Source organism: Oncorhynchus mykiss, chromosome 11 (assembly GCF_057628025.1).
Source record: "Oncorhynchus mykiss isolate SJ-2025 chromosome 11, ASM5762802v1, whole genome shotgun sequence".
Taxonomy (NCBI): Eukaryota; Metazoa; Chordata; class Actinopteri; order Salmoniformes; family Salmonidae; genus Oncorhynchus; species Oncorhynchus mykiss.
Window position 1 is genome coordinate 19,077,711 of NC_143032.1, and position 27,290 is coordinate 19,105,000.

The following is a 27,290-nucleotide window of genomic DNA, read 5'->3' on the forward strand; positions in this document are numbered from 1 at the left end:
AGACAAGTTTTAATGATGAAGTAATGTGTGTAAAGCCATTTAATCCATTTTGAATTCAGGCTGTAACACCAATGTGGCATAAGTTAAGGGGTATGAATACTTTCTGAAGGCAGCATGTGTGTAGAGTTTAGAAAAAGAGATATGGAGCTCTGTGACCGGCATACACAACAGTTCCATTTGTTCATGGATAATACAGAATATGACATACTACAGGCAGTAACAACGAAGACATAATGGTTTTAAAGTTACATCTTTATTCATAACAACCACACCTAATGCTTAAGTCCACTCACTGACTAAGGACTTTACTCAAGAAACAAACTGAGTAAAATAAAAAATATATAAATTTTAAACTTCATTAAATAAACTTACGAAATTACTCCTTCTTGCCTAAATGTATTTCCCTGGAACCCTGAAATGTGGTGTTGACAATAACCACACTTGAAATGAAGGAGGATTGTGTGTATGGTCTATGACATTTCCCTTAGAACTACGCTGAACAAAAATACAAACGCAACATGTAAAGTTTTGGTCCTATGATTCATTAGCTAAAAAAAATAAAATCTCAGAAATGTTCCATATGCACAAAAACCTTATTTCTCTCATATTTTGTGCAAAACTGTGTTTCTACCCCTGTTAGTAAGCATTTCTCCTTTACCAAGATAATGCAGCCACCAGACAGGGGTGGCATATCAAGAAGCTGATTAAACAGCCGGATCATTACACAGGTGCACCTTGTGCTGGGGACAATAAAAGGCCACTTTAAAATGTGCAGTTGTCACACAACACAATGCCACAGATGTCTCTAGTTTTTAGGGAGTGTGACATTGGCATGCTGACTGCAGGAATATCCACCAGAGCTGTTGCCAGAGAATTGGATGTTAATTTCTCTACCATAAACTGCCTTCAATGTTGTTTTAGACAATTTGGCAATCTGTCCAACCGTCCTCACAACCGCAGACCATGTGTAACCACTCCTGCCCAGGACCTCCACATCCGGCTTCTTCACCTGGGGGGTGCTGAGGAGTATTTCTGGACTGTAATAAGGCCCGTTTGTGGGAAAATCTAATTCAGATTGGCTGGGCCTGTCTCCCCAGTGGGTGGGCCTGGCTACCCATGGCTACACCCCTGCTCAGTCATGTGAAATCCATAGATTAGGTCCCAATTAATTTAATTTCCATTGACTGATGATTATATAAACTCTGCAAAAAAAGAAGTCCTTTTTTTAGGACCCTGTCTTTCAAAGATGATTCGTAAAAATCCAAATAACTTCACAGATCTTCATTGTAAAGGGTTTAAACACAGTTTCCCCATGCTTGTTCAATGAACCATAATTAATGAACATGCACCTGTGGAACGGTCCTCACCAGAAACAACGTTGCCTATGAGCACAAACCCACCGACGCTGGACCAGACAGGACTGTCAAAAAGTGCTTTTCACTGACGAGTCGCGGTTTTGTCTCACCAGAGATGATGGTCGGATATGCGTTTATCGTCGAAGGAATGAGCGTTACGCCGAGGCCTGTACTCTGGAGCGGTATCGATTTGGAGGTGGAGGGTCTGTCATGGTCTGGGGCGGTGTGTCACTGTATCATCGGACTGAGCTTGTTGTCATTGCAGGCATTCTCAATGCTGTGCGCTACAGGGATGACATCCTCCTCCCTCATGTGGTACCCTTCCTGCAGGCTCACCTTGACATGACCCTCCAGCATGACAATGCCACCAGCCATACTGCTCGTTCTGTGCGTGATTTCCTGCAAGACAGCCATGGCCAGTGAAGAGCCTGGATCTCAATCCCATTGAGCACATCTGGGACCTGTTGGATCAGAGGGTGAGGGCTAGGGCCATTCCCCCACAGAAATGTCTGGAAACTTGCAGTTGCCTTCGTGAAAGAGTGGGGTAACATCTCACAGCAAGAACTGGCAAATCTGGTGTAGTCCATGAGGAGGAGGTGCATTGCAGTACTTAATGCAGCTGGTGGCCACACCAGATACTGACTGTTACTTTTGACCTCCCCTTGTTCAGGGACACATTATTCCATTTCTGTTAGTCACGTCTGTGGAACTTGTTCAGTTTATGTCTCAGTTGTTGAATCTTGTGTTCAGACAAATATTTACACATGTTAAGTTTGCTGAAAATAAACGCATTTGACAGTGCGAGGACGTTTCTTTTTTTGCTGAGTTATGAACTCAGTACATTTTTTTAATTGTTGCGTTTATATTTCTGTTCAGTATAATAACCCAAGTATGAGGAGAGTGGGATCACATTGAATGCTTAACAGGGGATTCCCTGGTAACCTGAGCACTTAAGGTAATTGGTTGCATGCTTAATTGATTGGTTGTCCAGTTCTTTGATTGGTTTGTGGTTGTTGTGTTGGTCGGTAGGCAACTGTGATAGGTTGGCTGATGTGGTTCATTGATGATGCGTTGCATTGGCTTGCCCTTAGTCACAGATTTAGGATCAGTTTCGCCTCCTCAAATCCTTACTTAACCATTGGAGGGGGGTAAACACAAAACTGACCGTAGAGCTGTGTCTGGGAAGATTGCTGGCGCCTTGTGGGGCCAACTGTAGCAGAGTTAGCGGAGGGAAGGTAAGCTTGGCGGTAGCCTCACTTGCGGGGCTGATGGATTTGCTGGGTGAGGTGCTGGTTCTGGGGCATCTTGGTGACAGACGGCTGGGGCTTCTGGTGAGCTACCTGGGCTGCCGCCGGGGTGAAGTCCTTATCACCCTGAGAACACAACCACACACATCCACTTAGTACAGGTGTGTTACAGTACAAAAGGTGTTCACACACACATACAGTGCCTTGCGAAAATATTCGGCCCCCTTGAACTTTGCGACCTTTTGCCACATTTCAGGCATCAAACATAAAGATATAAAACTGTATTTTTTTGTGAAGAATCAACAACAAGTGGGACACAATCATGAAGTGGAACGACATTTATTGGATATTTCAAACTTTTTTAACAAATCAAAAACTGAAAAATTGGGCGTGCAAAATTATTCAGCCCCCTTAAGTTAATACTTTGTAGCGCCACCTTTTGCTGCGATTACAGCTGTAAGTCGCTTGGGGTATGTCTCTATCAGTTTTGCACATCGAGAGACTGACATTTTTTCCCATTCCTCCTTGCAAAACAGCTTGAGCTCAGTGAGGTTGGATGGAGAGCATTTGTGAACAGCAGTTTTCAGTTCTTTCCACAGATTCTCGATTGTATTCAGGTCTGGACTTTGACTTGGCCATTCTAACACCTGGATATGTTTATTTTTGAACCATTCCATTGTAGATTTTGCTTTATGTTTTGGATCATTGTCTTGTTGGAAGACAAATCTCCGTCCCAGTCTCAGGTCTTTTGCAGACTCCATCAGGTTGTCTTCCAGAATGGTCCTGTATTTGGCTCCATCCATCTTCCCATCAATTTTAACCATTTTCCCTGTCCCTGCTGAAGAAAAGCAGGCCCAAACCATGATGCTGCCACCACCATGTTTGACAGTGGGGATGGTGTGTTCAGGGTGATGAGCTGTGTTGCTTTTACGCCAAACTTAACGTTTTGCATTGTTGCCAAAAAGTTCAATTTTGGTTTCATCTGACCAGAGCATCTTCTTCCACATGTTTGGTGTGTCTCCCAGGTGGCTTGTGGCAAACTTTAAACGACACTTTTTATGGATATCTTTAAGAAATGGCTTTCTTCTTGCCACTCTTCCATAAAGGCCAGATTTGTGCAATATACGACTGATTGTTGTCCTATGGACAGAGTCTCCCACCTCAGCTGTAGATCTCTGCAGTTCATCCAGAGTGATCATGGGCCTCTTGGCTGCATCTCTGATCAGTCTTCTCCTTGTATGAGCTGAAAGTTTAGAGGGACGGCCAGGTCTTGGTAGATTTGCAGTGGTCTGATACTCCTTCCATTTCAATATTATCGCTTGCACAGTGCTCCTTGGGATGTTTAAAGCTTGGGAAATCTTTTTGTATCCAAATCCGGCTTTAAACTTCTTCACAACAGTATCTCGGACCTGCCTGGTGTGTTCCTTGTTCTTCATGATGCTCTCTGCGCTTTTAACGGACCTCTGAGACTATCACAGTGCAGGTGCATTCATACGGAGACTTGATTACACACAGGTGGATTGTATTTATCATCATTAGTCATTTAGGTCAACATTGGATCATTCAGAGATCCTCACTGAACTTCTGGAGAGAGTTTGCTGCACTGAAAGTAAAGGGGCTGAATAATTTTGCACAGGCAATTTTTCAGTTTTTGATTTGTTAAAAAAGTTTGAAATATCCAATAAATGTCGTTCCACTTCATGATTGTGTCCCACTTGTTGTTGATTCTTCACAAAAAAATGCAGTTTTATATCTTTATGTTTGAAGCCTGAAATGTGGCAAAAGTTCGCAAAGTTCAAGGGGGCCGAATACTTTCGCAAGGCACTGTATCTACATATTTTCCTCAAGCTGATCAGCCCTCAGACTACAGGCCTTTTAGTCAGAGCCATATAGCTTCAATACATCACACTGGCCTTAGTGCTCCTCCAAGCATCCAGCAGCACCTGCGTGTGGTGTCTATCACTTGTATGTCTACGCGCAGTCTCTCCTGGTGTGCAGATCTGTTTGACCCCAGTCTGTTCTAAATTTTCTGGCTCTCTGATTAATTACCACAGGGATGCTGTGTGTGTGAGAGTGTGTGTACACACACAGTAGCATCCAGTACAGAGACCTAGGAGAGTAAATCCATTTGATTTCAATCACTTTTGACTGAACCCCTTTTGATTTGAACGAAACCTCCCATAGATATTTCCCATTGTAGAAGTCCTCAGAACGTGACCTTTTGGACCTTAGAGATAAAAGGTGCTGAAAGTTGACCCATTTTGCATTCCCCACCATGCCATGAGACACGTCTTCATCACTGGAGAAGATAAACGGCTGAGATTGACATCATTTTAAAAGCTTACAAACAGGGTTGTCAAACTATTTTATATATATATATATTTTTTTTTTTTTAAGTAAAAATGTAACCTTAAATAGGTAAATTATCAAAATATAATGCTGTAGCTTAGAACCTATTTCACATCATATCATATTATGTTGTGCTGCCATCGGTTGAGATACAACATGCTCTTGAATACAGGGTGGGTGTCATGTTTCGGCTGATAAACGTACTCTAGTGGGAATATAATTTCAATTTCGACGTTCAAAAGGTATCACAAAGATGGAGGTCCACACATCATAGAACACTGACTTGAATGGGAATATCTGTTTTAAATTATACTGTCAATCTTCCATAGGAAACCTATTGAAATCATATAAATATAGATAATAGAATAGACATGAACATTTACTTCAAAGTTGACATTCAGTAACGAGATGCCCGGTGGCCATCATTATGTTAGTAATTAGAAGGAAAACATTTCAGTTCAATTTCAAATGGTGTACTAGTTAAATTGCAGTGGTCTGAAGGAATAGGTCAGTTCTATGAATTCTATATCTATGATTGAAATGACACCCACCCTGTATTTAAGAGCATGTTGTGTCTCAACCGATGGCAGGCACAACACAAAAATCTCAGCTACAACATAAAGAAATATTAACAAAAATCGGTTTACCCATTTTTAGATAAATTACGTTAAAAAAGGTTAAATCCCCCGACACACAACTGCTCAAAAGTTTTAGGACACCTACTCATTCAAGGGTTTCTTTATTTGTACTACTTTCTACATTGTAGGATAATAGTGAATACATCAAAACTATGAAATAACACATATGGAATCATGTAGTAACCAAAAAAGTGTTACACAAATATTTTTTATATTTGAGATTCTTCAAAACAGCCACCCTTTGCCTTGACAGCTTAGCACACTCTTGGCATTCTCTCAACCAGCTTCATGTTAACTGGAATGCATTTCAATTAACAGGTGTGCCTTGTTAAAAGTTCATTTGTGGAATTTCTTTCCTTCTTAATGCGTTTGAGTCAATCAATTGTGACAAGGTAGGGGGGTATACAGAATAGAGGTCGATAAACATGTTCCATTTGGTTTAAATAATGCAAAAACAAAGTGTTGGAAAGATGTAAGATAGCTAACGTTTAAGTTCCTTTCTCAGAACATGAGAACATATGAAAGCTGGTGGTTCCTTTTAACATGAGTCTTCAATATTCCAAGGTAAGAGGTTTTAGGTTGTAATTAATATAGTATTTATAGGACTATTTCTCTCTCTCATTTGTATTCCATATACCTTTGACTATTGGATGTTCTTATAGGCACTTTAGTATTGCCAGTGTAACAGTATAGCTTCCGGCTAAGGTGTATGTAAACTTCCAACTTCAACTGTATGTTGATTTGTTTAACACTTTTTTGGTTACTACATGATTCCATACGTGTTATTTCATAGTTTTGATGTCTTCATTATTATTCTACAATGTAGGAAATAGTAAAAATAACTGTTTGTATACTTTCAAATTATAATCAAACTCAACCTTTTCCAGTGATGAAGGCATGGATGTCTCATGTTAGGGTGGGGTATGCAAAACGTGTTAACTTTGAGCTTTCTGACCACAGACGTATGGAAAGTGGTTTAAATCAAAAAAAGGGATTGCTGTCAAAAAAGTGATCGAATTCAAATGGAGGAGTGTCCCAGGAGTGTCTACCCACATGGTTTAAACCCTTGATCTGAAGTTCCCTGAACCCAGCCCACAAATACACATCCTCCCTTCGATACCACATCCCATCAAAACCAAACGCATTTACTTCTTACACTCCATTGCATTGCTTCACATGTAGTGCTATAGTTAAGACTAAAGAACTTGATTGGCAGTCTTCTCTCTCTCAGATTGTGCACCGCCCTATCGGCCCAGTGTTGTCCGGGGTTAGAATTTGGCCTGGGTAGGCCGTCATTGTAAATAAGAATGTGTTCTTCACTGACTTGCCTAGTTAAATAAAGGTTCAATAAAAAGAGGAGGCACGGCCCTAATAAGGGTTAGAACACAAGTCCATTAATACCATAGGGTGAGGATCAGAGTCAACCTACAGAGGATGAAAGTATAGCTCATATAAAAACAAACTGCCCCTCTTCATAATCTCCCGCTCACTCTCTTTCCCGCTCTCCCCCAGGAGAATTGTGTAGCGTTCCAGAAGAGTGCTGTAGTGTGTAACAGTGGTGTAGTCATAATATCTGATAGATAAGAGAGTTGTGCTGGCTGTGAATGACTCACCAGCTTCAAATCTCTAGGAAATGCTAACACAGCAGTATAGAGAACACACCACACATGCACGCACACATTTTTATATATCATATCTGTGTGTCTGTGCATGCATGCAATCTAATGTTGTGCAATGTATATTCGTGAATGTTTCAGTTTAAGACCATAACTCCTATAGATCTGAAAGACCTACGATCAAGGGAGCCAGGGGTGTGGCAGACATCATTATCCAGGTTAGGAGGCCTGAATCTGGGCATGACACCACTCAGACCCCTTTATACAGTCCACTGGAGCTGGTACAATAAAACTCCTGTATCAGTTCTCTAGGTCACTAGCATACATCCTAATCTCTATAAGGAAATCTATGTGGTGTATTTTCCTGGAAATTAGTCAATGTTGTTATGTTTGTATGTAAACAGAAATAAATAAATGCATGGATTGATATTATGGTGCAGTCGGGAGACCAGATGGAAGGTTACATCATCTATATAAACCTCTGGATATACGGACGGGAATGCAAGCGCAAGCACTCACACACAGTGGAATAAGATCAAACTAGGATGGCAATGTATATGAGGTAGGTATATACATATATAAGAGAGAGAAAGGAAGGGATGGGGTGTGTATCAGCGTGAGGGAGAGAGAAAGGAAGGGATGGGGTGTGTATCAGCGTGAGGGAGAGAGAAAGGAAGGGATGGGGTGTGTATCGGCGTGAGGGAGAGAGGAAGGGATGGGGTGTGTATCAGCGTGAGGGAGAGAGAAAGGAAGGGATGGGGTGTGTATCGGCGTGAGGGAGAGAGAAAGGAAGGGATGGGGTGTGTATCGGCGTGAGGGAGAGAGAAAGGAAGGGGTGTGTATCGGCGTGAGGGAGAGAGAAAGGAAGGGGTGTGTATCGGCGTGAGGGAGAGCGAAAGGAAGGGGTGTGTATCGGCGTGAGGGAGAGAGAAAGGAAGGGATGGGGTGTGTATCAGCGTGAGGGAGAGAGAAAGGAAGGGATGGGGTGTGTATCAGCGTGAGGGAGAGAGAAAGGAAGGGATGGGGTGTGTATCGGCGTGAGGGAGAGAGAAAGGGATGGGGTGTGTATCGGCGTGAGGGAGAGAGAAAGGAAGGGATGGGGTGTGTATCAGCGTGAGGGAGGGAGAAAGGAAGGGATGGGGTGTGTATCGGCGTGAGGGAGAGAGAAAGGGATGGGGTGTGTATCTGCGTGAGGGAGAGAGAAAGGAAGGGATGGGGTGTGTATCTGCGTGAGGGAGAGAGAAAGGAAGGGATGGGGTGTGTATCGGCGTGAGGGAGAGAGAAAGGAAGGGATGGGGTGTGTATCGGCGTGAGGGAGAGAGAAAGGAAGGGATGGGGTGTGTATCGGCGTGAGGGAGAGAAAGGAAGGGATGGGGTGTGTATCGGCGTGAGGGAGAGAAAGGAAGGGATGGGGTGTGTATCGGCGTGAGGGAGAGAGAAAGGAAGGGATGGGGTGTGTATCGGCGTGAGGGAGAGAGAAAGGAAGGGATGGGGTGTGTATCGGCGTGAGGGAGAGAAAGGAAGGGATGGGGTGTGTATCGGCGTGAGGGAGAGAGAAAGGAAGGGATGGGGTGTGTATCAGCGTGAGGGAGAGAGAAAGGAAGGGATGGGGTGTGTATCAGCGTGAGGGAGAGAGAAATGAAGGGATGGGTGTGTATCAGCGTGAGGGAGAGAGAAATGAAGGGATGGGTGTGTATCAGCGTGAGGGAGAGAGAAATGAAGGGATGGGGTGTGTATAGTTTAGTTTACCAAACCTCAACAAATATAAATCTGAGGCAGTAAGGCTAGCCTTGATCAGGGAGATGTAAAACCCCTCTCTCAGGTCATCTCAGTGGGAGAATATAATCTCTGCAGCTGCCCCCTGGTTCGTCAGGCTTTATTTAAGGCTGTCGCAGCCTGCAGGTATGGCAGCACAGACAAATAGAGAATAAAAAGGCAAGCCTAGATGTACAGAGAGAGCGAGTAGAGACCCCAGAGGGGTGAGCTTAGATGGGGGTAAGCGTGGAGTGGAAAGGGTGGGGGTAAATGGTAATATCCTAGGGGCCAGGGTAGGCTAAGCTTAGTGTGTGTGTGCGTTGGTGAAGAATCCAGTCCGAGGTGGTATCTGGTATCTCTCCAACAATCTGTGTTCAGTGCTAACACGACGCTAGGAGCCGTCTTGCCCCATCTGACCCTGTCAAGGACATCTGGGTGGGTCTCACACACACACACACACACACACACACACTTTGGTCTTACCTTTGTAACCACTCCTGACACGACCACAGTGGGCTTTGGTGGGCTAGAGACAGAAAGAGGGGTTAAACACATCAGACTCCTACCTCAATGTCAATTCTTTGACAAGACACGATCACATTTTGTTGAGATGAAATGCCTGATGAATGTATGCCTGTGTCGATGTCAGAAACACTGACCATCAACTCTGGAGTTTCTCTTACAGGGGGTTATAAAAGACAGGAACAGAAAGTGCTTCTGTTTGATCCAATTGAACAAACATACACAGACGGCGAGAGAAAGAGACCTCCGTGAGCTCATTCACAGTACTGTGATGCTGTGGATCTGCCTGCCACCCTGCTAAATGACTATCATTAATACTGGACTGGTTCTACACTGCAACTCACACAGTGGGGGAGAGAGAGAGATCCCGAGATGGAAATGGACCTTGACATGAGAAACGAGTCCTGTCTGATGTAACAGCAGAACCATTACCGGAGGTGAAAAGCTGTCCTCAGCTTCTACCTCTGGAGGTTTGGGCAGGGCAGCAGAGAGACTTAACGTAGCATACAGAATTAAGGTAGCCTACATATTGTCGCTAGCGTCCTTGGTACAACACCAGCGGCCTTGTCAAGACGTTAATGACTGACAGACACAGGCCCACTTCGCTGCAGTATACCTGTATTGGAGTACTTCACTTAAAGTAGCCTAAACATTATCTTCAAGTAATGTCAACATGTTATTACAATCCAACTACACTGGTATGAGAGCAATTTAATCAGTGAGAAAACAAGTTCCTCTGAGATTAGAGGATTGAGGCGCAGTCAGTCAGTCGTCTGGAGTGCAGATAGACAAGATGAGGGGAAAGAGAGACAAAAAGAGAGGGGGAGAGAGAGAGGGGATAAAGATACTTTTTTTAGTTGTCATATACACGTGTTTAGCAGATGTTATTGCGGGTGTAGCGAAATGCTAGCGGGAGAGAGGGATAAAGAGAGAAATAGAGTGGGGGAGAGCAAGAGCGCGACATGAAAAAAAGAGCTTCAGAGTTAGGGTTGGTCCCGCCCCTCAGGCTGTGTACAGGAAGTGCTTATGGCGATGCTCTCTTGCCTTTACTGTAAACTTCTCTCCCTTTCCTCCCATCTCTCCATCTAGGTCTAAATTGTATATGACAGGCGTTCCCTTGGTGACCTCGCTCCACTGGCTGCTATACAGCATCCACCTGCTCTCAGAGTGGACACAGGCATGCACGCAGGACACACACTAACCTTGCTCTTAAATGAGCGACTGAAGGAAAGCCAGAGCCAGGGTAAGAACCAAGATGACCGCATCATAGAGGATTTCTACTGCATTTCACACGGGCACTTTCACTGCTGCCTCTGATCTCTCCAGAGGACCCGGGGCAGGAGCTCTTATGGCAACCTCCCTCTTCAGGCTGGGGCATAGGGTAAGCCAATACTATAAACCTCTTTCGCTCTTTACTTTCCCTGTGTCCTTGCCACAATTCCTGCTTGCTCCCAAGGACCGGCCAAAGAGAGGAGTGAGAGCCACAGCTCAGTTTGAACATTTATACAAAACTCTCACCGTGTTGCTCAACAGGTTTTGGAGAGTACACAGAGGTAAACGCAACACACACACACAGTGTGGTGTAAATATTTCACCTGGATAAACAGACATTGCTCAACAGTCGAGACCCAGAGCAGATCTTAGTGGGGGGGCATGAAGCACCACACATTTTTCCAACAAAGTATAGCCTCAAACATATACGAGTCCTATATTGACAACCTGAAAGGCCACTCAGCAAGGAAGAAGCCACTACTCCAAAACCGCCATAAAAAAGCCAGACTACGGTTTGCAACTGTACATGGGGACAAAGATCGTACTTTTTGGAGAAATGTCCTCTAATCTGATGAAACAAAAATAGAACTGTTTGGCCATAAAGACCGTCGTTTTGTTTGGAGGAAAAAGGAGGAGGCTTGCAAGTCTAAGAACACCATCCCAACTGTGAAGCACGGGGGTGGTAGCATCGTGTTGTGGGGGTGCTTTGCTGCAGGAGGGACTGGTGCACTTCACAAAATAGATGGCATGAGGTAGGGAAATGATGTGGATATATTGAAGCAACATCTCAAGACATCAGTCAGGCTTGTTCGCGAATGGGTCTTCCAAATCGACAATGACCCCAAGCATACTTCCAAAGTCATGGCAAAATGGCTTAAGGACAACAAAGTCAAGGTATTGGAGTGGCCATCATAAAGCCCTGACCTAAATCCTATAGAAAATTTGTCGGTAGAACTGAAAAAGCGTGAGCGAGCAAGGAGGCCTACAAACCTGACTCAGTTACACCAGCTCTGTCAGGAGGAATGGGCCAAAATTCACCCAACTTATTGTGGGAAGCTACCCTAAACATTTGACCCATTTGACGCAAAAATTCCCTGTACTTAGCGCCATCCATCATTCCTTCAATTCTGACCATTTTCTCAGTCCCTGCCAATGAAAAACATTGCCACCGCATGCTGCTGCCACCACGCTTCACTGTGAGGATGGAGTTCACGGGGTGATGAGAGGTGTTGGGTTTGCACCAGACATAGTGTTTTCCTTGATGGCCAAAAATATCAATTTTAGTCTCATCTGACCAGAGTGCCTTCTTCCATATGTTTGGGGAATCTCCCACATGCCCTTTGGCGAACACCAAACGTTTGCTTATTTTTTTCTTTAAGCAATGGCTTTTTTTCTGGCCACTCTTCCGTAAAGCTCAGCTCTGTAGAGTGTACGGCTTAAAGTGATCCTATGGACCGATACTCCAATCTCTGCTGTGGAGCTTTGCAGATCTTTCAGGGTTATCGTTGGTCTTATTGCTGCCTCCATTATTAATGCCCTCCTTGCCTGGCCGTGATATTTTGGTGGGCGGCCCTCTCTTCGCAGGTTTGTTGTGGTGCCATATTCTTGCCATTTGTTAATAACGGATTTAGTGGTGCTCTGTGGGATGTTCAACGTTACTTCTCCACAACTTTGTTCATGACCTGTTTGGAGAGCTCCTTGGTCTTCATGGTGCCACTTGCTTGGTGGTGCTCCTTGCTTAGTGGTGTTGCAGACTCTGGGGGCTTTCAGAACAGGTGTGTGTGTGTGTATGTATATACTGAGATCATGTGACACTTGAAGTCCACCTGTGTGCAATCTAACAAATTATGTGACTTCTGAAGGTAATTGGTTGGACCAGGTCTCATTTAGGGGCTTCATAGCAAAAGGAGTGAATACATATGCACGCTCCACTTTTCCATTTTTTAAAACTATTTTGTGTGTGTGTGTGTTTGTGTGTTACCTAGGCTCCTCCACAAACTCCTCGTCGTCCTTGTCCTTGACAGGAGGCGGCTCAGGTGGAGCTGCTCCCTGGTGCTTCTGCACGATCCTCATCCCCCCTGCCTTCACTGTCACACACAATGAATTCACATCAACACACATCTTTATCACTGTTATACATTAACAAACACCTACACACATTAGGCAGTGTTTCCCAAACTATTTTTGTTCTTGTTGCCCTAACACAACACAGCTGATTCAAATAATCAACTCAGCATCAAACTTTCATTATTTTTATCAATCTGGTGCTAGGGCAAAAACCAAAATATGCAGTTCCCCAGGACCGAGTTTGGGAAATGCTGCATTAGGGTAGTGTGGACAAAAGGCTGAGGCGCAAAAAAAAAATCAATTCGCCAAAGCCGTAAAATGAACCACAGACAGTCAGATAATCAGAAGAGGTGGACTTGGTCAAAAACAATAATAATCCTCTTTAAAATAACCGATCTCAGTCCTCATTAAAGTGAACTCTGGGGTAAAAAACAGACTAAAGAACTCTGTGAACGTCGCATTCACATTGCCCTTGAATGAGGACTCGACTCTTCTGCCAGTTCACAACCAACTATTTTGTGGTTTGAGTCCTCTTTGCCTTCACATTGCTATGTTTAGAAAGGAACCAAGATCTTTTTCCAACAATCACTCAATGCACTCTGGATTTTTACAATGTGCAGGAAAAGTCATTCCATCTGGTCAGAAAGCTATATGCCTGCTTACATTTTGGAAGCAAAGAAATTGCATTTAGTTAAAAGATGCCAATCATCATAATCAGAAGATACCAATAATATTGACATGTTAATAGTAACAGAATAAATAGCAAAAGAATAACTGCAGATTAAAAAATGCTGTAATTGAATGTTGTAAGAGCTACAATTTATTTTTGTACCCTGTTGTCTTCACACTATTCAAACTCCACAATCAATAAACATCTAATGAAGCTCTCTTGACCTATATATCACATACTGTAAACAAATAACCTAAAAACTCATATTTTGGCATTTCTGTGCATCCTTGACAATTGCTAATCAATATCCCAAAACAGAACACGTTTTTTTCTCCGAACCCACAAAATCTTCCCTCAATTGTGACACTAATGTGAACGGTTATGGCAGGAAAAACAGTGTTGCAGTAGACTAGTGTGTGGTGCGGGAATAATGGCAAACGGACATGGGGAGCTTTGTGTTCACATTGCCGTAAAAAAAAGGAAAACCGGACTGAGGATTTCAAGCAAACCAAACTCAGACCCCCCCTCGGTCTCAGTTCGTTTCGCTTCTGGGACTCGAGGGGTCTGAGTTCCTTTGGAATGTTCACATTGGACAAAAAAATTAAGCGAACCCTACTAAATTAACAAAAATTGTATGAAAACACCCTTAGAGTATTTTAAGACGAGGCATATCCTACTAATGAGATCGTGTCTTTTCACCACCTGGCAGTCCTAGCAACATTAGCTAGTAGCTACTTGTAATCTTTAGTCAGTTATGGCTACGTGCCCTACTTTCTATGTCCACGTAGGCTACTCCTTAGGACTGTTATCAGATCCCCCACATATACTTTAGCTACATAGCCTGGATGCCAGTCTGTTTCTGCTGTTTCTGCTCTCTTGCCAACTCCTTATGGAAATGTCATGTCAAACCTATAGCAATAAGTGGAATGACAACCAAACAGACTGGCACCCAGGCTTCATACGGTAGCTTCCACTATAGTAACTAGGCCACAATAGAAGATACAGGCCTGGGATTGATGGCGCACCGGCAATAAAACATTGGCAACATGTGCAACGTTAGATCTCAATGTACAGGCGTAATGCGTTATTAGGGAAATCAGACTTAGCGGCAGGCAACAAAAAAAAAAAATTCGTAAGCTTTCAGATGTCGTTCTACAGCACACAAATGTTAGTCTAGCTACTTGAGTAGTGTATATCTAACTAACGTTGCCCAACACAATTATTGACATAGGCCTAATGCGTATGCAGTGAGACAATGTCAGTTGAACCATGAAAACAAAAGCGATGTTAGTGCTGTAAAAAGAAACAGAAGGTTTAATACCAGCCGGGAGATGTCCTCCTTTGGTCTCGATTCTTTCCTTCGGAGGCGAAGACATCTGTAATCTAATTTATATATTTCGGAAGAGTGAAAAACGCTCGTTTAGATCTATTTTTTCTGGGAAAAACAGCAGCAGTAGACTTCAGTCCAGTTCGTCAACGTGGCTTTTTTGTTTGGCAACGGGGCATGATGAGGACAGAGAAAATATCAGCAAATAGGAAAGTCACGTTCAGTCTTACGTAGTGTAGGTACGGGACGGGACTAGGCCAGAATAAAGAATTTCCCACGGATAAATAAAATCAACAGTGGTCAAAGTAAGGTCCGGTAAGGCGTCCCGGAAAAATAAATAGTGAGGGTACACCATACCGGTAAAAACATGAGCCTATCACAATAATTAAAGCAAAATGTCAAGAACACTGTAGGCTATTATACCACTTTTTTTTAATCATTAGCACATGTCAGAGGCATGAAAAGGGAAGTAATGTACTTGACGGGTGGTAACGTTATAGCCTTCGCTCCAAAAATGCTATGTGGTTCGATGAGAACACAGATACTTTGCCAAGGCAGAGATTTTTATTTAACTAGGCAAGTGAGTTAAGAACAATTTCTTATTTACAATGATGGCAAACAAAAATGTTTGATATATGTTTAATATATAGCAGGTAGATAGGAGGTCCCGTACCAGGAATAAATGAATTATACTTTCACCCCTGAAAATCAGGGAATCGTCTAGTCAGTGTGTTTGTGTGAGTGTGGGCATCTGTGCGTGTGTTCGGTGTGTGTCAGTGTTTGGTTCTGACAGTAGCGAAGACATCCTATAACACCTATTCCCCCTGTCCAGAGGGTGTTGTAGTCCTATGAGAGGTGTCAAGGTGTTGATGTCCAATCAAAAGGCTAGGAGGTCACTGCTGTCCTTCTCTCCTTGTTTTGTAGAACAATGTTGTTGATTAATTCATAACATAAACAACATTTTTCGATACATGTGAACATAAGCACGCATTTAAAGTTAAACCAGGCTGCATTCAGCAAATTTTTACGTTCTGGAACGCACAATTGAACGGAAATGGACGCTGTACTGAAAGACCAGTTGAAAAACGGGGAGGGGTTGGGTTGTGGCTTGGGGAACAATGTCAGCATGGTCACCACCTTTTAAATACGTCATTCACTGTGTCAAGCCACACCTCGCCACAACCGCCAAACGGGAGCAAAGTAAACGTACCTCAAAGTCTATTCAATAAGGTTTTGGGGAAAGTGTTATTCAGTACAAACCGTTCCGCAATGTAGCAATCATTCAAGCGAACTGATCGCACCTCATGTTCTTACGCACAAAATGAGTCAGGCAATTAAAATGTTTGATTTACTTAGATGTGACCAAACGCTAAATTCTATCTCGTCCCATCAGATAACGTGGTACTGATTACATGATTCTGGCACAACTTCTTCTTCCACCTATCAAATATATCATGTCTGTTTCGCACACATCCATGTGCTTTTATGGGAAAATATAAATGAGGTCCTTCCAAGACAGTTTATCGTACATTGTAAAAAAAATAAACGAAAAGCCTAGGAGTCATATAGGTTATCATTAGCGCAACCTTAATTGTTAAATTTAACTATTAACTGTTTCTAGGTGGCACCCACTGCTAAAGCGGTCACTCGTAATTGAGAGTGCGTTTTAACCGTGGGTTTGAGCCCACTTCGCATCAAGCTTTTTTTCTCAGGAAAAAACTGTTCCAACTCGGTCCTTCGATGGTCGATTACATTTTTTATAATTATGCATAAACTATAAAACATTGTAGGCCTACATGTATATACTAATGAAGAGTCTTCCTACATTGACTGCCGACTCAAACTGCAATACTGCCATCTGTATGATGATACTGAGAGTGCAAATGATTTCTACTGTACACTTTGGGTCCTCCTCCAGTGAATAACACATACTGTATGTGACTAAGCTGATGATTATGAAAATGCATCAAATGTGGGCTTACATTTAGGTGTACAGGTCCATGTAATATAGCCTGCAATATGTTTATTAGGCAAAAGTAGTGTGTTTGAGTGCAAGGCAGAAATTATTTTTTATACATTTTCAAGCTGTTGTCTACTGTTGCCGAGCAGTTGCCATACCAGGCGGTGATGCAACTGGTCAGGATGCTCTCGATGGTGCAGCTGTAGAACTTTTGAAGGTACTGGGGACCCATGCCAAATCTTTTCAGCCTCCTGAAGGGGAAGGTGTTGTCGTGTCCTCTTCACGTCTGTCTTGGTCTGTTAGGACCATGATAGTTCATTGGTGACACCAAGGAACTTGAAAATCTCGACCCGCTCCATTACAGCCCCGTCGATGTTAATGGGGGCCTGTTCGGTTCGCCCTTTCCTGTAGTCCATGATCAGCTCCTTTGTCTTGCTTACATTGAAGGAGAGGTTGTTGTCCTGGCACCACACTGCCAGGTCTCTGACCTCCTCCCTATAGGCCGTCTCATCGTTGTCGGTGATCAGGCCTACCAATCAAATTCAATCAAATGTATTTATAAAGCCCTTCTTATTTCAGCTGATGTCACAAAGTGCTGTACAGAAACCCAGCCTAAAACCCAAAACAGCAAGCAATGCAGGTGAAGAAGCACTGTTGTGTCGTCAGCAAACTTAATGATGGTGTTGGAGTCGTGTTTGACCACAGAGTTGTGGGTAAACAGGGAGTACAGGAGAGGACTAAGTACACACCCCTGAGGGGACCCAATGTTGAGGATCAGCGTGGCAGATGTGTTGTTGCCTACCCTTACCACCTTGGGGCGGCCCGTCAGGAAGTCCAGGATCCAGTTGCAGAGGGAGGAGTTTAGTCCTGGGGTCCTTATCTTAGTGATGAGCTTTGTGGGCACTATGGTGTTGAACGCTGAGCTGTAGTCAATTAACAGCATTCTCACATAGGGCTTCTTTTTGTCCAGGTGGGAAAGGGCAGTGTGGAGTGCGATTGAGATTGCGTCATCTGTGGATTTGTTTGGGCGGTATGCGAATTGGAGTGAGTCTAGGGTATTCGGGAGAACATTGTTGATGTGAGCCATGCCCAGCCTTTCAAAGCACTTCATGGCTACCGACATGAGTGCTAATAATTTAGGCAGGTTACCTTCACTTCCTTGGGCACACGGACTATGGTGATCTGCTTGAAACATGTAGGTAGTACAGACTCGGACGGGGAGAGGCTGAAAATGTCAGTGAAGACACTTGCCAGTTGGTCCATGCATGCTTTGAGTGCACATCCTGGTAATCCGTCTGCTCCAGCGGCTTTGTGAATGTTGACCTGTTTAAAGGTCTTGCTCACTTCGGCTCCAGAGAGCGTTATCACACAGTCGTCCAGAACAGCTGGTGCTCTCATATGCATGCTTCAGTGTTGCTTGCCTCGAAGCGAGCGTAAAAGGCATTTAGCGTATCTAGTAGGCTCGCGTCACTGGGCAGCCTGTGTCTCAGTTTCCCTTTGTAGTCTGTAATAGTTTTCAAGCCCTGCCACATCCGACGAGCGTCAGGACCGGTGTACTAGGATTCAATCTTAATCCTGTATTGACGCTTGGCTTGTTTGATGGTTCGTCTGAGGGCAAAGCGGAATTTCTTATAAGCGCCCGGATTAATGTCCCGCTCCTTGAAAGCGGCACATCCGGAACACATCCTACAACGTCTCCAAATTGAACTGGTTGTGCCAGGATGTAATCACTGCCACTTGGTGAGGTTAGCAAAGGGCTAACGTGTGCCATGTTATTTTATGGGACCAGATTCTGTCACAAGCAAGTAAATCGACCTTACCTTTAAATGCTTGCTTATGTTCACAAGTATTATGGTCCCCATGCCTTTAGGTTGTGTGTGTGTACATGTGTACATGTGTTTGTTCTTGCATGTGACCACTAGAGGGGAGAATACAGCTTTTAAAAAATGTCCAAACCTCCCAGTCGGGTGTGTGAGTGTTCATCTAAACAATGCTATTTCAATTCATCAGTGTGTGTGTGTGTATAGAAGGACCAATCACATGTTTGGACCTCAGGAAGAGTATCTGCTGCCTTGGCAGAGGATCCTAATACATTTACTAAACGTGCGAGTCAGAGCAGGTAAAAGTAAGTAGACAGAGCAGGTAACAGTGGTGCTAGACAGAGCAGGTAACAGTAGTGTAAGACAGAACAGGTAACAGTAGTGTAAGACAGGGGAGGTAGCAGTTGTGTTAAACAGAAAAGGTAACAGTAGTGATAGACAGAACAGGTAACAGTGGGTAGACAGATCAGGTAACAGTAGTGTTAGACAGGGGAGGTAACAGTAGTTTTTAGACAAAACAGATAACAGTGGGTAGACAGAACAGGTAACAGTAGTGATAGACAGAACAGGTAACAGTAGTGTTAAACAGAACAGGTAACAGTAGTGTTAGACAAAACAGATAACAGTGGGTAGACAGAACAGGTAACAGTAGTGTAAGACAGGGGAGATAACAGAAGTGTTAGACAAAACAGATAACAGTGGGTAGACATAGCAGGTAACAGTAGTGATAGACAGGGGAGGTAACAGTAGTGTTAGACAGGGGAGGTAACAGTAGTGTTAGACAGGGGAGGTAACAGTAGTGATAGACAGAACAGGTAACAGTAGTGTTAGACAAAACAGATACCAGTGGGTAGACAGAACAGGTAACAGTAGTGTTAAACAGAACAGGTAACAGTGGGTAGACAGAACAGGTAACAGGAGTGCTAGACAGAACAGGTAACAGTAGTGCTAGACAGAACAGGTAACAGTAGTGCTAGACAGAGCAGGTAACAGTAGTGATAGACAGAACAGGTAACAGTAGTGCTAGACAGAACAAGTAACAGTAGTGCTAGACAGAACAGGTAACAGTAGTGCTAGACAGAGCAGGTAACAGTAGTGCTAGACAGAACAGGTAACAGTAGTGCTAGACAGAACAGGTAACAGTAGTGATAGACAGAACAGGTAACAGTGGGTAGACAGAGCAGGTAACATAAGTGATAGACAGAACAGGTAACAGTGGTGTTAGACTGAACAGGCAACAGTAGTGATAGACAGAACAGGTAACAGTAGTGCTAGACAGAACAGGTAACAGTAGTGTTAAACAGAACAGGTAACAGTAGTGATAGACAGGGGAGATAACAGTAGTGTTAGACAGAACAGGTAACAGTAGTGATAGACAGAACAGGTAACAGTAGTGATAGACAGAACAGGTAACAGTAGTGTTAAACAGAACAGGTAACAGTAGTGATAGACAGAACAGGTAACAGTGGTGATAGACAGAACAGGTAACAGTAGTGTTAAACAGAACAGGTAACAGTAGTGTTAAACAGAACAGGTAACAGTAGTGTTAGACAAAACAGATAACAGTGGGTAGACAGAACAGGTAACAGTAGTGTAAGACAGGGGAGATAACAGAAGTGTTAGACAAAACAGATAACAGTGGGTAGACATAGCAGGTAACAGTAGTGATAGACAGGGGAGGTAACAGTAGTGTTAGACAGGGGAGGTAACAGTAGTGTTAGACAGGGGAGGTAACAGTAGTGATAGACAGAACAGGTAACAGTAGTGTTAGACAAAACAGATACCAGTGGGTAGACAGAACAGGTAACAGTAGTGTTAAACAGAACAGGTAACAGTGGGTAGACAGAACAGGTAACAGGAGTGCTAGACAGAACAGGTAACAGTAGTGCTAGACAGAACAGGTAACAGTAGTGCTAGACAGAGCAGGTAACAGTAGTGATAGACAGAACAGGTAACAGTAGTGCTAGACAGAACAAGTAACAGTAGTGCTAGACAGAACAGGTAACAGTAGTGCTAGACAGAGCAGGTAACAGTAGTGCTAGACAGAACAGGTAACAGTAGTGCTAGACAGAACAGGTAACAGTAGTGATAGACAGAACAGGTAACAGTGGGTAGACAGAGCAGGTAACATAAGTGATAGACAGAACAGGTAACAGTGGTGTTAGACTGAACAGGCAACAGTAGTGATAGACAGAACAGGTAACAGTAGTGCTAGACAGAACAGGTAACAGTAGTGTTAAACAGAACAGGTAACAGTAGTGATAGACAGGGGAGATAACAGTAGTGTTAGACAGAACAGGTAACAGTAGTGATAGACAGAACAGGTAACAGTAGTGATAGACAGAACAGGTAACAGTAGTGTTAAACAGAACAGGTAACAGTAGTGATAGACAGAACAGGTAACAGTGGTGATAGACAGAACAGGTAACAGTAGTGTTAAACAGAACAGGTAACAGTAGTGATAGACAGAGCAGGTAACAGTAGTGATAGACAGAACAGGTAACAGTGGGTAGACAGAGCAGGTAACAGAAGTGATAGACAGAACAGGTAACAGTGGTGTTAGACTGAACAGGTAACAGTAGTGATAGACAGAACAGGTAACAGTGGTGATAGACAGAACAGGTAACAGTAGTGATAGACAGAGCAGGTAACATAAGTGATAGACAGAACAGGGAACAGTGGTGTTAAACAGAACAGGTAACAGTGGTGTTAAACAGAACAGGTAACAGTAGTGATAGACAGAACAGATAACAGTAGTGGTAGACAGAACAGGTAACAGTAGTGATAGACAGAACAGGTAACAGTAGTGATAGACAGAACAGGTAACAGTGGGTAGACTACACTGAGGTATGTCTGTCCTGTCGGTCGGTCGGTCGGTCGGTCTGTCTGTGTGTGGCTGGGGGTTAGTGACCACAGCTAAAGACAAACACAAAGTCCCAGAACGATTGATATGTGTGTGTGTGTTTGTGTGCCTGGGAGAAGCTCTCTCTGTGATGGTTTACAGAGAGACAGAATGGGGACGTCACTAGTGACTATGCCTCATCTGACAAGAACACACGTTCTCTCTCTCTCTCTCTCTCTCTCTCTCTCTCTCTCTCTCTCTCTCTCTCTCTCTCTCTCTCTCTCTCTCTCTCTCTCTCTCTCTCTCTCTCTCTCTCTCTCTCTCTCTCTCTCTCTCTCTCTCTCTCTCTCTCTCTCTCTCTCTCTCTCTCTCTCTCTCTCTCTCTCTCTCTCTCTCTCTCTCTCTCTCTCTCTCTCTCTCTCTCTCTCTCTCTCTCTCTCTCTCTCTCTCTCTCTCTCTCTCTCTCTCTCTCTGTAGGGGGTATGGTTTCACAGCAGGCTAAAACCAAAGACTAGTTTCTGCAACGGTAAAGAATAACTGTCTATCCTTGTCTCCAATGGGTAACACTCTACTGTACTGTCATGCTTCATTCAGGGTGAGGAGATTCCATCTGACAGGACACCTCACGGTGTGTGCTTCTATGTGTGAAGTAGGAGGAGAGGGAGGGACACAATGATGACATTTACAAATATTCATTGTGTCATTTTCAAAAAGTAATAGCGGTATGATTGGCCTACTAAATGTGTCCCCTTTACTGTGGCATCTGGCATGTAATGAACACCAGGCTAAAACCACTGTTTAGGTCCAAACCATTCCCTGCCAGTCACATCTTACAGAGTTTAGGTGCGGTGCATAGCAAGGCTATTTTCCACTATTCCTCCATTCATGTTGCTATTCCACACACCAGAGGTTTTGTATTTAGCTCATCAGCAACATTAATCATTCCTATCGTATGCGCCCGACGCCAGGTTCCTAGGCAGAGCTCAAATTGAACCGTCAGGGTTTCTAACATGGCCCTAAACGAATCACACAGAGCAGTCTGGGCTCCTCTTTCTCACTGCCGCTGTCGTCTTTTAGTCCCCCTCTTCTCCCATTTCTCTCAGCTACCCTTTCTTTCTCCCCCTTCTCTCTCTCTCGCTACCTCCCTCTGTCTTGCTCCATCTGACTTTCTCTGTATCTCTCTCTCTCCCTACCTCGCTCCTAAAGCGGATTAGAATTCTGTTTCTCATACATAATGTTGTTAGGTCTGTCTGTCTGTATCTTTGGCACACTGCTGAATGCTCATCTTTGTTTAATCAGAAATCGATATTCGTTTCAAACCTTCTAGACTGAACCACCACGCGTGCACACACACATATGTGCATGCCATAGGTGAAATTTCCATGGGGGATGGGGGGGGGGGGGGCATGCCCCCCCAATTCAGAACAGTTTGGTTTGTCCCCTCTACCCCCCAATCATTTATGTTAAAAGTGTTTCGGCTTGTGGGTCCCCCCAGATAGCATACAAACACGTCAAAAGCAATGGCAAAATGTGTAGAATTGCAGGAAATTAGCTTTAACTATCAACTTTGGGTGCGAAAAAACGGTCCAACTCCTCTTCTTTCTCAATTTTCTAACAGAAACGGGGTGTGCCTTTGGTGGTTCATCGATGTGTCATTCTTGTCATGCACACCATGACCCAAGTAGCTAGTTTGTTAGCTAAGTTTGCCACTTTGTAGCTAGCCAGTAACTCTTCCAGTATGGGTTGACGTCATTCACTCACTCATTCATTCTGTAGCCAACTTTCTTTTGTTTGTTAAGCATTCAATGATCTGGTATGATGGTGCATTGATCAGTTATACAATTTAAAGATGTTGTTTTTAGCATTTTTGCCCAAAGTCAACCTTTAAAGTAACATATATTATAATATATGTTAATTCAATATTTCAATTCTTGGGGGGGAGGCCTTCCACTTATTCTTCCACTTATACTGTGTATAATTGCAGGAAATGTGTTTTAAAAGAGGACCCCCTGGACACCCCATCCACTGTTCGCCCCCCAATTATCTAAACCACAATTTCACCCTTGACGCATGCACATGCACACACCCATCCACGCACACACCTCCTCTGTGCCCGAGGTTTGTCACGGCTCGATGGGCAGAGGCAAGCAGCAGAGCAGAGAGGAACAGTACAGCGTGGTACCACGTCCCCGGCGGTGTCTGTCTCTGCCGTGTTTGAGGCATAAAATGGAGGTGAAATTGAAGAGCTATTTTCATGCCACATTACCACCACCCATCCACTGTGGGACTACTTTCTCTGACAGTGTCTAACGTGTCTAATTATTGTGAAGGGTAATAATCACGACAATACAGTTATCGCGGAGCACTACATTGGATCACAGCAAGGAAATGAGTTCTAGTCAACTGTCAAAGTGCCACCACCTACTTCTTCCGCTCTTCTAAAACACTTCCAGGCTGGCTTTGTAGCCAGGCACCGAGCTCTTTGATGAAATGAATCAAATGTGACTGCAGGGGGAAAGTACCAGGAGAGTTAAAGGGTCTGTCTATATCTTGTCACTGTTGTTATTCATCTATAGAGTGGTATGTAAGGGATTATCATTCTATTTGAAACATGTCTATTACTCCATAGTCAGTGTATGCATGGCTAGAATGCATCAGGTCTGTGGATACATTTGTAAGCTATCCACATTATGACAGAGCCTATTTTCAGTTGGACATGTAACAACATGTCTGCTGGCCCAGTCCCCAATGGAGGTGTTTATGAGTCCAGATGTAATCAGCTGCTTGTCAGTGGAGCCTGTCAGGGAGATAACACCATGTGGCATGTGATTTATCTGCAGGGCAGCAGGGAAATAGCTTTCAGGACGTGGACACACACACACACACAGACATACACAGAAGTAGCAGGGAAATAGCTTTCAGGACGTGGACACACACACAGACACAGAAGTAGCAAGGAAATAACTTTCAGGACGTGGACACACACAGACACAGAAGTAGCAGGGAAATAGCTTTCAGGACGTGGACACACACACACAGAAGTAGCAGGGAAATAGCTTTCAGGACGTGGACACACACACACACACACACACACACACACACACACACACACACACACACACACACACACACACACACACACACACACACACACACACACACACACACACACACACACACACACACAGCAGTAGCAGGGAAATAGCGGTCCTGATAAGGATAAAAAACATAATCTTAGATCTGGGTAAATGTGGTAGGATGTGATAGAAAAGGATTGGCCCAGGATGGGTTAAAGTGATGAACTACTGTCTAAACATCCTCTGTACTTATGCCCTGGCAACTCAATGTTTCTTCCAACCTCAAGGGAGTTTTTAAATGTCACTGTCGACCTTGGCTTTCACTTTTGGAAGACGTTCAAGCTCTCTTGAAAGTTCAGTGACTTATATGACTTTGAAAAAGTACCAAAGTAATTAATAAAATGTGAATAATAAAAAAACTATCTTTATGATAGCTGGTGAAATAAATGTTGAATAGGTAGAATAGATTGCAAAGAGTCTTTTATTTACCTGGTGTTAAAGGTAGCATCCACACTCAGTAAGGTCTTCTAATAAGCCAGGACACACGACATCACAACGCGCACCATAGTGTCAACATCATCACTATCATCAGCTAGGTTCTGTTGGTTCTGCTACGTTCCAATATCTACTCTAGCGTACTGCTTAGAATGTATTGCCAAATAACTAGTATGCTAGTGTGAATATTGGAACTGAGCTGTCTTCTCAACAGGGGGTTCAAACTTCATCATCATCGTCATCATCAGTACAGTCACGTGAACAGAGTCATATTGTATATGTTTTTTTTTCTCTCCATATAACATTGTTTCTTTTAGTGACACCGAAACCTGCACATAAAAAGTATATATATATATATATATATATATATATATATATATATATATATATATATATACGTATATGGAATGACATCAAACACACATAAACCATGTGTTTGATACCCTTGTATATATATATATATATATATATATATATATATATATATATATATGCAGTGCCTTCAGAAAGTATTCACACCCCTTGACTTTTTCCACATTTTGTTGAGTAACAGTCTGAATTTAAAATGGATTATATTCTTGTTTTTGTGTCACTGGCCTACACACAATACCCCATAACGTGGAATGATATTTTTCAATTATTATTTTTTACAAATTAATAAAACATGAAAGCTTAAATGTCTTGAGTAATAAGTATTCAACCACAGGAGGTTGGTGGCAGCTTAATTGGAGAGGATGGGCTTGTGGTAATAGCTGTTGTGGTATAGGTGGAATGGTATCAAACACATGGTTTCTATGTGTTTGATGTCATTCCAATAGTGCCGTTCCAGCCATTATTATGAGCCGTCCTCCATTCAGCAGCCTCCACTGTATTCAACCTCTTTGTTATGGCAAGCCTAAATAAGTTCAAAAGTAAAACTGTACTTAACAAGTCACAATAAGTTGCATGGACTCCCTCTGTATGCAATAATAGTGTTTAACATTATTTTTGAATGACTACCTAATTTCTGTACCCCACACATACAATTATCTATAAGGTCCTTCAGCCGAGCAGTGAATTTCAAACACATATTCAACCACAAAGACCAGGGACGTTTTCCAATGCCTCGCAAAGAAGGGTTAAAGATGGGTTTTTAAAAAACACATTGAATATCCCTTTGAGCATGATGAAGTTATTAATTACACCTTGGATGGTGTATCAATACACCCAGTCATTACAAAGAAAATTCTTCCTAACTCAGCTGCCGGAGAGGAAGGAAACCGCTCAGGGATTTCACCATGAGGCCAATTGTGAAGTTAAAACAGTAGAGGGTTTAATGGCTGTGATAGGAGAAAACTGAGGATGGATCAACAACATTGTAGTTACTCCACAATACTAACCTAAATGACAGAGTGAAAAGAAGGCAGCATGTTTACAATAAAAATATTCCAAAACATGCATCCTGTTTGCAACAAGGCATTAAAGTAATACTGCTAAAAAATATGGCAAAGCAATTAACCGTTTGTCCTGAATACAAGGTGTTATGTTTGGGGCAAATTCAATACAATACATTACTGAGTACCATGCTCCATTGGTTCATTTACTTGGTTCATCACGCTCTAGCGACGCCTTGTGGCAGGCCGGGCGCCTGCCAGCTGACCTCCGTCGTCAGTTGAACAGTGTTAAGTGGGCGGGTGTTAAGGAGCGCAGTTTGGAAGGTCATGTTACGGAGGACACATGACTCAACATTCCCCTTTTCAGAGCCCATTGGGGAGTTGCAGCGATGAAACAAGATCGTAATTGGGGAGAAAAAGGGTGGAAAAAATAAATACAAATAAATGATCTATGGCAGACTTGAAAACACAGGGCTTGAAGAATTTCAAAAATAATGGGTATAATGTTGCACAATCCAAGTGTGTAAAGCTCTTAGACTTACCCAGAAAGACTCCCAATCGCTGCCAAAGTTGTGAGATATTTCTGTATTTAATTTTCAACACATTTGCAAACATTTCTAAAAACCTGTTTTCACCGTCATTATGGGGTATTGTGTGTAGATGAGTGAGAAGAAAAACATATTTAATCCATTTTGAACTCAGGCTGTAACAACAAAATGTGGAATAAGTCAAGAGGTGTGAATACTTTCTGAAGGCTGCGTATATATAGATTTGTCATTCATTCTCTATGGACATGTCAGTCAAGTGAATTTTGCTTTGGGTTGTGTTTTGTAAAATCTGACTCTTATCTGGAGGGATGCCTCTTCTTTCAGACAGTGATCAAGACACACACCCAAACGCGTACA

At 43.1% G+C, this 27,290-nt stretch overlaps 2 protein-coding genes across 4 annotated transcripts in view; both read right to left on the bottom strand.

Annotated features, from left to right (window-relative positions):
• Positions 1-234: 234 nt before the first annotated feature.
• On the bottom strand, positions 235-14,892 carry dap (death-associated protein). Its single transcript, XM_021620413.3, has 4 exons — positions 14,813-14,892; positions 12,736-12,841; positions 9,444-9,486; positions 235-2,728 (listed from the first exon to the last, which is right to left on the bottom strand). The coding sequence occupies exons 1-4, from the start codon at positions 14,865-14,867 to the stop codon at positions 2,609-2,611; spliced, it is 324 nt and encodes a 107-aa protein (XP_021476088.1). The 5' UTR covers positions 14,868-14,892; the 3' UTR covers positions 235-2,608.
• A 10,088-nt stretch (positions 14,893-24,980) lies between these two features.
• Positions 24,981-27,290, bottom strand: part of LOC110535425 (catenin delta-2) — a 395,208-nt gene continuing 392,898 nt past the window's right edge. For all 3 annotated transcript variants that reach the window (XM_036935119.2, XM_090189680.1, XM_090189681.1), the window contains one exon: positions 24,981-27,290. This exon is cut by the window's right edge and continues 1,953 nt beyond it. The gene's annotated coding sequence lies outside the window, so the exon portion shown is untranslated.